General features: G+C 45.2%; 1 protein-coding gene and 1 pseudogene across 1 annotated transcript; one reads left to right on the top strand and one right to left on the bottom strand.

The window, feature by feature from the left end:
• Positions 1-1,085: 1,085 nt before the first annotated feature.
• LOC137476188 (proto-oncogene Mas-like) lies at positions 1,086-7,251 on the bottom strand. Its single transcript, XM_068194309.1, has 2 exons — positions 5,041-7,251; positions 1,086-2,426 (listed from the first exon to the last, which is right to left on the bottom strand). Exon 2 carries the CDS (start codon positions 2,408-2,410, stop codon positions 1,454-1,456), a length of 957 nt encoding a protein of 318 aa, XP_068050410.1. The 5' UTR covers positions 2,411-2,426; positions 5,041-7,251; the 3' UTR covers positions 1,086-1,453.
• Positions 7,252-8,973: 1,722 nt separating this feature from the next.
• On the top strand, positions 8,974-10,039 carry LOC137476189 (olfactory receptor 4S2-like; annotated as a pseudogene).
• The last annotated feature ends 1,248 nt before the right edge of the window (positions 10,040-11,287 follow it).

The raw sequence follows: 11,287 nt of genomic DNA, 5'->3' as shown, positions 1-11,287 counted from the left end.
TAGTTGGGTCAGTCACACAGGGGCTGGTCCTGCTCCCTCTGCAATCATTGGAGGAAAAGTTATTCACCTAAGCACACCAAAAGCCACCTGGAATTAGGTGTTATAAAATAAACTTGGCTTTTCTGTCCTTTTTCAGTAGACACTGACTGAAAGGTTCTTCCTGTGCCTTAAAAAAAAAAAATATTTATCTGTGTTTGCATTCTGTGTGTTTTTATCAGCTGATAAATCAGATAACAACAAAAACAACAACAAAAACAACTTTAAATACAATTTTTATCCCATTGGGGAAAAAAAAAAACGCAACAAAATAGAGAATTCCAGTCTTTTTAACAGTACAAAAATGTTTTGTCACAATGATAAAACCATGTGAGATATCAAAAACAGAACATTTTGAACATTAATTGTGAGGTTTTTCAAAGAAAATTACCCACATTGACTTTTTCTAATAATTTTGGTTAAGTAGTCTGATAGCACAAATAATCCCATTTTGCCCCTCAAAGGATTTGGTTTAGAGTATAATTTTTTGCAAATCATGGTATTTATTTACCTTGTTCTGTTTTCTGTTTTTTCCCACTATCCTTTGATTTATTTCTATTTGTAAAGGAGATTTAAAAGCTATGGATTCTGATCTGTTCTTTTAAAGGAAGAAATTACAACCCAATGCATAATGTAGCTAAATGCAGAGACTCTGCCAAGGGCTGGAGGAAATTAAAATAACATGCAACAATATAATATAAAATAGTAATCTCCAGTCACGTATTGCTTTGAAATACAAGACAAGCGAGGATGAAACTCAGTGAATACATTTTTAAAGCAAGTTGGAAGGAGTTGGAGCCATTTTCTGCTCCGTGGTGTGGAAACATCCCTGGTTCAGAGAAAAAAATGACTTGGTGGATGTGAATCTTTTCAGTCCTTGAAATGCTCACATTAGGAAGCCCAGAATAGCTCTGTGACCTACAAAAGGCTGTGTGTGTGCTCAGACATGGGGATTCTAAGTTAAGAGGGATAGATGGATTTACCTTCCAGGAATTTTATGTCTGCTTCCAACAGGAGGATTGCTGGTACTGATCTCATTTTCAGAGATCTGAGTGAAAAGCAACACAGAATTTATGAGTTTATGAATGACAAGGATTTATCCTGAGCAGGATTTCTTTGACAAAATTCAGACATTAAGACGTTTCAACCTTATCAAATGAATATTATTTAGTAGTCACTGGAAATAAACAGGAACTTTTAATATGTCCTGAATACGGGTCAGGTAAATTCTATGGTCCAGCTGCTTATGTGCCATATGGGGCACTGAAAACAATGACCCAAAGAGGGTCTTAAAATAATGTAGAGTTAAAATAATGACCTAAAATATCTACAAAGAGGGTACTGAGGGTCAGGTGAGATGAACCTTCCCCAGAACCTCAGAGTTCTTCAGTTCTGCCAAGACATTCCAGGCAGGATTTTAGGAAGACATGGTTACCGTGTCCCGCGTTTCCCGCTCATCTCTCTCATCCGCTGAGTCTTGGAAGGCCCTCTGGAATGCCAGCCTGAGGGTGAGCCTGAATTTCCGATCCCTGTAGCTTCCCACCAGGAAGTAAATGACAGGGTTGAGGGTGCTGTTGACGCAGGACAACACAAAGCCAATCTCTGGGGAATACATGAACTTGTGGCCCAAGAAGTCCAGGAAGATGAGGACACTGAGGGGCACGGCAAAAATGAGGAAGAGGAGGATAGTGAGCATGATGATGATGAAGAGCCGGCCCGTTTGGAAGGGCTGGGAGCTGCACTTGACCCGCAGGAAGAGGGTGAGGCTGAAGAGCAGCATGAGGGGCGCGCAGACGAGGAAATCCAAGGCTCCGATGGCGATGAGCAGGCGGTGGCAGACCCTGGGAGAGGGGCGAACGGTGCACAAAACATATCCCAGAGTGTTCAGGAGCAGGGACAGGGCCCAGAGCAGGCTGGACACCACAGCAGACAGGTGCTTCGGGCGGTGTGTCCGGCACCAGATGGGGGACAGCACGGACAGGCAGCGCTCAATGCTGATGGCCGTCAGCAGGTACAGGCCCGTGCCGTACATGAAGAGATCCAGGAAGAGGAATATCCCGAACTGCACCCCTACGTTGAACTGCATCAGGTACTGCACGGTCTCCACAGCAATGCACAGCAGGTACCCGAAGTCGGCGGCCGCCAGGTTCAGGATGTAGACGGTGAAGTGGTTCCTGCGGATGCGGAAGCCCAGGTACCACAGGACCAGGCCGTTCCCCACCATCCCACAGGCAGCACTCAGCAGGCAGAAGCTCTCCATGAACTTGAGGACAGTGTAGGATGGCTCGGGTTGTCCCACAGCCCCGCTCTGGTTGGTCCCAGGAGCATGGATGGCTGTGGTTGGAAGGAGGATTGGTGTGGCTGAGGGTCTCATAATAGGTGATTCAGACCTGGGAGCAGAGAGGGGCAAGGTGGTAACTCCAGGGTGATTTTTCTAGAGGGATTCCTTGGTTTGTTCCAAGGCTTTTAGCTAGAACTTGACTTCATGGAATCTCAAAATAATTTGATTTGGAAGGGACCAAGAGCCTGGAGTAACAGGACAAAGAGTAAAGGCTTCACACTGACAGAGTGTGGGTTTAGATGGGATATTGGGAATAAATTCTTCCCTGGGATGGTGGTGAAGCTCTGGCACAGGTTGCCCAGAGAAACTGTGGCTGCCCCATCTGTAGAGGTGTCCAAAGCCAGGCTGGAGCAAACTGGGATAGTGGAAGGTGTCCCTGCCCATTGCAGGGGGTTGGAACTGGATGATCTTTAAGGTCCCTTCCAGCCCAAACCGCACTGGAATTCTGTGATTCCATGAGAACAACTGGTTGTTTTTTTACATTGATGAGTGATTTCTGTTTTACTGAAGTGCCATTTGATGTGGTTCTCCTGGGTCCCATGTACAGTAACAAATAAACATTTTGGTCTGGCAGAGCCCTCAGCTTCTCCCTCAGAAACTGCAAGAACCACGTGTAAGAAACCACAGATTATCTTGTCCTCACATGACATAGAAGTTGTGGCTCTGATAACTTTTCCACACCACTCCATGAGTTAAGTCACTGTTTCCTTCCCTGTGGTACTGAGATCTGATTGAGAATCTTGGGGGTGAAAAAAATGGGTTTAACACCTTTTTTATGGCCTGATGAGAACAAATACAGTGGTTCTTCTGCTGTCTCCCAACCAGCTGTTAATTTGGACATGGAAGGCAGAGAAGTTAAAAAGAGGATAGGAACAAAAATTGGGGTTTCCTGGGAAGATGTGAATCACTGAACCATGTAGCCAGCATGAATCCTCTGTTCTTTCTTTGTGGTGCAGCAGCACACATGGAGACAGACTTCCAAAAGCACCCAGAACATGACAGACTGAATCACTGCTGTTCCATCCCAGCACCCCAGGCACGCTGACCCCATGGACAGAGGGAAAAGAAGTGTGTGGTTCAGGGGATTTCAAGGCCAGGTTGGAGCAACCTGGGCTAGTGGAAGGTCCCCCTGCCCATGGCAGGGGGTGGGACTGGATAGGCTTTAAGGTCCCTTGCAGCCCAAATTTTTTAAGAATTCTATGATTTCCTTTAGTGTTGATTGAAATCAGGGAAATTCTGGCACTGTAGAGCTGGATGACCCCATCCTCAGTTCTCATAGCACCTCGAGCACTTCTAATATGAACACTGTGGAGAGCAGCCCTGTGGCTGCTCTTCGCTCACAGCCTGCGCCAGGGGTGGCCACAAATGATCATATTTTTTCAGAAATTAGCAGAAACAGCCTCAAGTTCTGTGCAGCTTTTCTGTTGCAAGAACAGAGGAAGGCCTGCTGTTAAGTGGTTTCCTGGCTTCTGTGCAACCAAATTTCCACTCAATCTGAAGAGAGTGTGAACATTTGAGTGTCACCTAAGCTCTGTCTCAGCTCACTGCAGCCTCCACAGGTGCATCTTTCTCCACTGGAGATTGAGGGAATGACGGGTGATAATTCCCAGTGTTAAATGGCTTTGTGGCATTGATCATGTCATATAATCATGGAATGGTTTGGGTTGGGAGGGATCTTAAAGCTCATCTTGTTCCAACCTCCTGGCACAGTCAGGGGCACCTTCCACTATCCCAGGTTGCTCCAAATCCCTGCCAACCTGGCCTTGGACACTTGCAGGAATAAGGCAGCCACAGCTCCTCTGGGCAACCTGTGCCTCACTACCCTCACAGGGAAGAATTTCCTCCCAAGATCTAATTCAAATCCACTGTCTTCCAGTTTAAAACAACTCCCCCTTGTCCTGTCACTCCAGGCCCTTCTCCAAAGTCCCTCTCCAGCTGTCTTGGAGCACCTTTAAGCACTGGAAATTGCTATATGTGCATAAAGACTGCCAGGAACAGAAATGGCTGCAATGGGTCAATGACAAAACATCAATAGTTTTGCCTTCTGCTGTAATAGAAGTGATGAAATCCTTCTCTTACTTCTGCAGACCGTGGATAAGAACACTGCAAAAGTCACTCATGATTCTCATTTATTTATCATATTCCCTTGGACAGACTGAATTCCTGTTTCCAGGACACATTCAAGACATGATTCCACTTCCTTATGTAACTAATAAGTGAAAACTCTCCTCAAATAGCAGCAGCCTGAGTCCAGGTGATCTTTTTCTCCCTTGAGATTAAACATCCTCCATGTGATTTGCCTGCAAATCCTGCCTGTAGTTCCTGAGTCAGAACAACCCTGACACCACAAAGGTGTCTCAGACAATAGACAGAAAGTTCTGCTGTTTTAATGCCAGGTCTCTGAGTAATGATTTTTTATATTACAGAAGTGCATTTAGAGCAGTTCAAGAGCACTTGTAACGGGAAAAGAGTCCCTGGAATGAAGCTTTCCTTATATTGAAAATTAGTGTCATCGATTCCTGACCTACAGCAAATTTCTGTCCAGCAAAGGAAGTAAATTTTTGATCTTTTTTCCTCCATTGTTTTTGTTTCACTTCCCTTCCCTAAAGCCTGACAGAAACCATCAGAGTGCAATGTCAAAGACCCATCTCTGAATTTCTCACCTTTTTTGCGTTCCTGGGAATTTCAGTGCCTGTGCCCGCCAATGTTGTCCCCTGGATGGTGTGACATAGGGTGCAGCTCGAGTCCTTGTGTCATCCTGCAGCGCTGGGCTGGGCACCCACTGTTTAAAAAGCCATGGTGTTTTCAGCGTGACCCTCCAGGCAGCCAATCACTTGTGGGGGAAATAACTCCTTTGTGTGGGTATGATCACTCAGATTTGAACTACTTCCCCCTCCCCTCTTTGCAGTGTCATGGAAACATTATTTTTTTAGTACTTCTCCCTTCTTCAGCCATTCTTGCAAGAACTGTCCATACAAACTTTGCACTGGTGTTGTGTTGTACTTGAGGTCCTGAGATGCTCTGGTTTCACAGCCCCTGAAGATGAGGTTTTAGTGCTGCTCAGGTAGAGAAATTTTAAGTCCTCTCCCATAACATCTTTGCTGGAGGTTTCACAACCTCCCTGAGCACTTCTCATTCCCTCCTGTCCCTGCCCAGCTGTCACGCACCCACCACCACAGTGGGTCCTCCTCTGACCCACAGCCTCTCCCAGCACAGTTCAGCACCTTATAGAGTCCCTACTGCTTCATCCAACCTTGCACCCAAACTTCCCACCTCAGCAGTTCCAGATGGCCAAACCCTGCTTGTGCTGCCCTCAGCATGGAGCTCTGGGCTCAGGACCTCTTTCAGTGCACCTTCACATCCCACAGACTTTCAGCATGGTCCTTCAACACCTCAGGCATGTCCGATTTCACAAAATCCCTCCGGCCCCATGCCTTTCACTTCCAGTTTCACAACTTCCCCCTGAACAGAGCTTGAGGCTCTTCTTCACCTTGTGTCTCCTAAACAGACAGAACCCACCACCACCCACCCACAACATCCCAGTCCTGTCCATGCACACTCCATGTCCATGAGCCACCCAGATCCATCTGCCAAAGGGAAACAGAAAACACCTTTCTCCTTTCCTGACATCCTTACAGGGAACTATTTTATCCCTTAGTCCCTTGGGCCAGGGAAGTAAAGGGACAGGAGTGTGATGCCACCCAAATCTCTGCCATGTGTGTCAGTGGGCACAGGAATGGGCGGATCCAGCTGAAATTTGCTTAGCAGGTCAGAAACACATTTGTACATCTTCAGCTTCTGTTGTCGTCTGTTCTTCCTCTTCCTTTCCCAAAGACTGTAAGACAGTTTTTACTTTCTTACCCAATCCTATTTCCTATAGTGGTTACTGGCAACCCTCATTAACCTGGCCAGGACTCCAGGCTATGGTGTAAAATGATATTTAAATTAAAAGACTACTTTTATTCATAGCACTCTTTAATCTCCTCATTAATTTGAGGGTTTCCATTTTCTCTGCATGGACTGCTGGCATTCCATGTTGGGAGACAGTCAAAATGCCTTTGTTATTGAGCCATTCTGAATTTCAGTAAATGTCAGCAAAACAAAGAGATGGGCAGTGGATGAAACTATTTATTGATGCACCTAAATCACAACTTGAAAGTACACAGTACACCAGAGCAGTGATGAGTTGGAATTGCAGTAATACACAAATTCATTGAATTCTAGAATGGTTTGGGCTGGAAGGGACTTTAAAGCTCATCCAGTTCCACCCCTAACCATGAGCAGGGACACCTTCCACTATCCCAGGGTGCTCCAACCTGTCCTGGAACACTTCCAGGGATGGGGCAGCCACAGCTTTTCTGGGCAACCTGTGCCAGGGCCTCAGCCCCCTCACAGGGAAGTATTTATTCCCAACATCTCATCTAAACCCACCTTCTGTCATTTGAAGCTGTTTTCCCTAGCTGAATAGGTGACTAGATCCATTTCTTTCCAGAGGAAAGTGGAAAAGGCTCAACTCACCTGATTTCCACAGATGTACAAGAGTTGACTTCCTCCCCTCCCTTAGTTTCCCAATTTGTAAAATAAGGATTTTTTTTTTACTTATTCTTTACTTCACCGACCTTTGCTGAAACATTGCAAGTTCTTGCAAAAGGCCTTATTCCCTGAGCTACAAGTGATGAAATTTCATAGAAAATAGGGACTTCTAGGGTCATCGAGAAGTGACCCAAGCCACCTTCTGTGTCTCTTCTACTTACTACTAGAAACCTCCCAGATTTTTTTTTTTTTCATGAGGGCTTGTGGAGATTTTCTGGAATACACAGTGATTTAAAAATCCTCACAATTTTATTATTACTCACAGTGCCATAAAGCCTAAGGTTTGGGAAACACACAAAGTGTGGACTTTCAGAGTCTGGGAATGTTAACTTGACCAGGTCACATCACATGCTTGCCCAGTTTAATATTCAGCTAATCTATTGGCTATTATTTCCAAGAATAATGGAATTGTTACTGTTGGAGAAGCCCTCCAAGCCTAACCATTCCCCAGCAGTGCCACCACTAACGCATGTCCCCAAGTGCCACATCCACATGTTTTAAATCCCTCCAGATTGATAGTGATTGCACCACTGCTCTCCGTAAACTGTGCCAGGGCTACACCACCCTGTGAGTGAAGAAACTTTTCCTAAAATCCAATCTAAACTTCCCCTGGCAGGAAGGGATTCATTTCTTCTCCTCCCCACCCCTGAGCATTCACACCTCCCTCCTCCAGCCCCAAGAGCCCTTGAGCTGGGAGATTTCCTTGGAGAGGATGGAGTAGGTCTGTGTAAACAGGGAATTAAGCCCTGGAGGAGGGAGATTTCCTTGGAGAGGTTTGAGGAAAGTTACTTAAACAGTTTTTTTCTCTCTGCTTGCTGGGCTGTGTGTGCACCCTTCGGTGCCCATGCTCTCTCTCCAAGCAGCTCAAACATGGGCAGAAAAAAGACAGGATACACTTGGTGATACAGGAGCGCAAGGAATTAAATGAGGTGGGATTAAAAGAGGCACCTCCTAAGCAAGTGTTAGAAGCTTTTCAGAAGCAGTTCTATGTTCTTTAAAGCCTCTACCAGGAAAGGGAGATGTTGGGGACATAAAATCTTATAGCTCTTACACAAAAATTAGATCTCCAAACACAGAGGAGGTAAGTTTTCCAGGATTTTTCCCTTTCCTCTTTTCTTTCCTTTTCCTGATTTCCTTTCCTCTTTCCCCCCCCCCCCCGCCCTTCTTCTTGACAAATGCAAAAATACAAAAATAAATTTCCTCTGAAGCTGTCAACCATCTCTGGCTCTCTCTGGCTGTAACCATGTGCAGAACTGGTTTTGCTGTCCCAAATCAGGTTACTGAATTCTTTTTCAATTAACTACCTGAGATTTTTAGGGGAAAACCCTTGCAATAAAAGGATGGTACAATGCCTTATCTTTTTTTTTAAATTATAACAGTTCACATTGTATTTATTTCCTATTGAAATTGATTGCACTATATCATGTACCTCTAGTCAGTGACTGAAAAGATGATTTTAGAGGTAAGGCCTCCCTTTTATCCCCTTTCTTGAGTATGTTTTACCTCCTGCCAGTAAAACTGCAAGCACAGGAGAAATCACAAACTTTCCCAACTTCCTCTTTAGGATTCACTTTTTTGAATTTAAGAGCAACTTTGGTTTTTCTACATTTCAGCATTTCCTGTGGGTGCCTGATCAGCTTTTTGCCTCTAAAGGAGTTTCTGATTTTGCTCTATTTTAAAATCATAAAATAGGAGCCTGGATCAGATGGATCCAATCCCAAAGGGATCATCCAGTGGGTAGCATCCCCGCCCATAGAAGTGGGGTTGGAACTAGATGGTCTCTAAGGTCCCTTCCAACCCAAATGATTCCAGGAGTCTGTGATTCTATGGCTGTATTGCATACAGGGCAAATTAAATATGTAGAGGGGGAAGAACAACAAAAAACCAGACAAAAACCAAAACAAATTTAAAAAGCACTTCATAAACTTAATTCTAATCCTAAGTATTTCTTACAGAGAATGCACTTCTGATAAACAATTAATTTTTAAGAATTAAAAAACTTTCCACATTTCCAGGCTCTGCACTGCACATTGCCCAGTAGACTGGCAAGGAAAACTCCAGCAGCATGAAGGAATTTATCCTCCTGGGCCTCTCAGAGAACCAAGGGGTGCAGAAAATATATTTTGTGGTGTTCCTGCTTTTCTACACACTCACAGTGGCAGGCAATTTCATAGTTCTCACTGTAACGAGCAGCCAACACCTCAGCTCCCCCATGTACTTCTTCCTCTGCACCTGTCCTTTGTAGATGTTTGTTACTCCTCTGTCACAGCTCTCCAAATGATTTCTGGCTTCTGAGTGGAAAATAAAACCATCTCCTTTGCAGGTTGCATAGGGCAGCTCTTCGGGCTTCATTTTTTTGGCTGCACAGAGGTTTTCATCATGACAGCCATGGCCTACGACTGCTGCATGGCCATCTGCTGGCCCCTGCACTACCCCGTGCTCACGTCCCGCTGCCTCTGCGGCCACATGGTGGGGGTCTCCTGGGTGGGGGGCTTCCTGCATTCCACTCTCCAGACCCTTCCCACCACCCTGCTCCCTTTCTCCCAACAAAGTAACCGACTACTTCTGTGATGTCCACCCCCTCCTCCCCCCGGCCTGCAGTGACACGTGCGCGGTGGCCAGCAGCAGAGTCATATCCCTATATCCCTGAGCTGCTTCCTCCGCCTGGTCACGTCCTACGTGGTCATCCTGGTTTTCCTGGGGGGCCAAACGCGGGCAAGGTGGCACAAGGCCCTGTCCATGTGCGGGTCGCACATCACTGCGGTGGTCCTGTGCCTTGGGCCCAGCATGTTTGTTTACACCCGCCCGTCTGGTGACCTGTCCGAGGACAGGAGCGTGGCCGTGTTCTACACACTCATCACACCCATGCTCAACTCCCTCATCTACACCCTTCAGAATGGGAAGGTGAAGGGAGCCATGAGGAAACTGTGCCGGAGGAAAGTGGGAAGCGGAAATGGGAAGGGGTAGGGGTGTGGTCATGTTTCCAAAGGATCGGAGAAAATCAAGCACATTTGGCTGTAATTGCTTCTGTGACAATGCCCCAAAATGTGCCTTTCAAAGAACAGCTGGCTGTTGGGTCCTGCTGTAATTAGGAAGGCACTAGAAGTTCTTTTCATGATGGGAGAGACTTTGGGAAATCTGGCAGTCCTTCCTATTCCTTGTCAATGAGCACAGGCACAGACCACGGCCTCCTTAGCAACTGCAACACCAGTGCTTAAATACAGTTTAAAATAGTGAAAATGTTGTCCAGGTAGAGCACCCAATAAGAAACAAAAAACCCCTGATACTAAGAGCTAGTTGGGTGGTTTGTTGATGAAGGAACAGGAGGGGAAACTTCTTCCCTTCCTACCCTACTTCAGCAAATTCTTTCTGCCCTTTTCCAGGTCAGGCTGGATGGGACCTGGAGCAACCTGGTCTGGTGAAAGATGTCCCTGTCCATGACAGGGGGTTGGAATGAGATGGTCTTTAAGATACCTCCTAACCCAAACAGCTATTCTGCAATTCCATAATTATCCTATAATTCTATCTACTTCACCTATCTCTGCCCAAGACAGCACGAAATAAAATAAATGTATTTTTAAACGCTTTGGAGGTGAGAAACAGTGGGGTTTTTTTAGAGATCTCACTTCTGGGTGCTGCTGAGCAAATATTCACCCACAGCTTATGGAAGGTGTCACTGGAAACAGTGTCAGGCTCCCCTACATTTTGCAAAGAATTCTTACAAGAATTTAATATTTGAGCTCAAAAGTTGCTTCTGTGCATTACTGTGTCAGTAAAAATACCTGGAGAGTGAGGAAGGCTCACCACAAACCTTTGTGCATTTTTTGAAATTATTTCCTGAGTTACTTCTTGTTTTAAAGTTGTAAGTCAGGTGTCTAAGAGATAACATCAGTGATATTTTTGCTTTGTGCTGTCAACATGTAAGTTAGTAAGAAGTAAGATTGTAGATGAAAAATACTGGCTTAAGAAAGAAAGCAAAATGTGTATCCATTTACATGAATTTATATAAATGTCCTGTGTAAGAGACATCTTTACTCTGATGTCTCTCTCCAGGGATTACACTAATAACCACCCAAGGAACAATTTTAGCTCCTTGCCCACTGATGATTTCTGACAAAACTCCCTTTGCCTCTGGGATCTCATTACTCCTGATAGTCTTGTGCTTCTGTTGTGTGATTTACTTTAACTATTTCTGCTACAGAAATAATTGTACTTGAAGATGCTCCTGGAGGTTGTTTATTTTGTTGTTTTTTTTTTTTTTTTCAGAATGGGAAATACAGAAGGTTGGGCTGTTCTTTTCTGGGCTTAGAGTTGGCA

The sequence above is a fragment of the Anomalospiza imberbis genome, chromosome 6 (genome assembly GCF_031753505.1).
Source record: "Anomalospiza imberbis isolate Cuckoo-Finch-1a 21T00152 chromosome 6, ASM3175350v1, whole genome shotgun sequence".
In the NCBI taxonomy this organism is placed as follows: Eukaryota; Metazoa; Chordata; class Aves; order Passeriformes; family Viduidae; genus Anomalospiza; species Anomalospiza imberbis.
The sequence above is the reverse complement of the archived record's forward strand: the minus strand, read 5'-3'. Positions and strand labels throughout refer to the sequence as shown.

What these genes read in the sequence shown, in the direction of transcription:
- LOC137476188 (XM_068194309.1), bottom strand. Translation starts at nt 2,410, where the DNA reads ATGAGACCCTCAGCCACACCAATCCTCCTTCCAACCACAGCCATCCAT.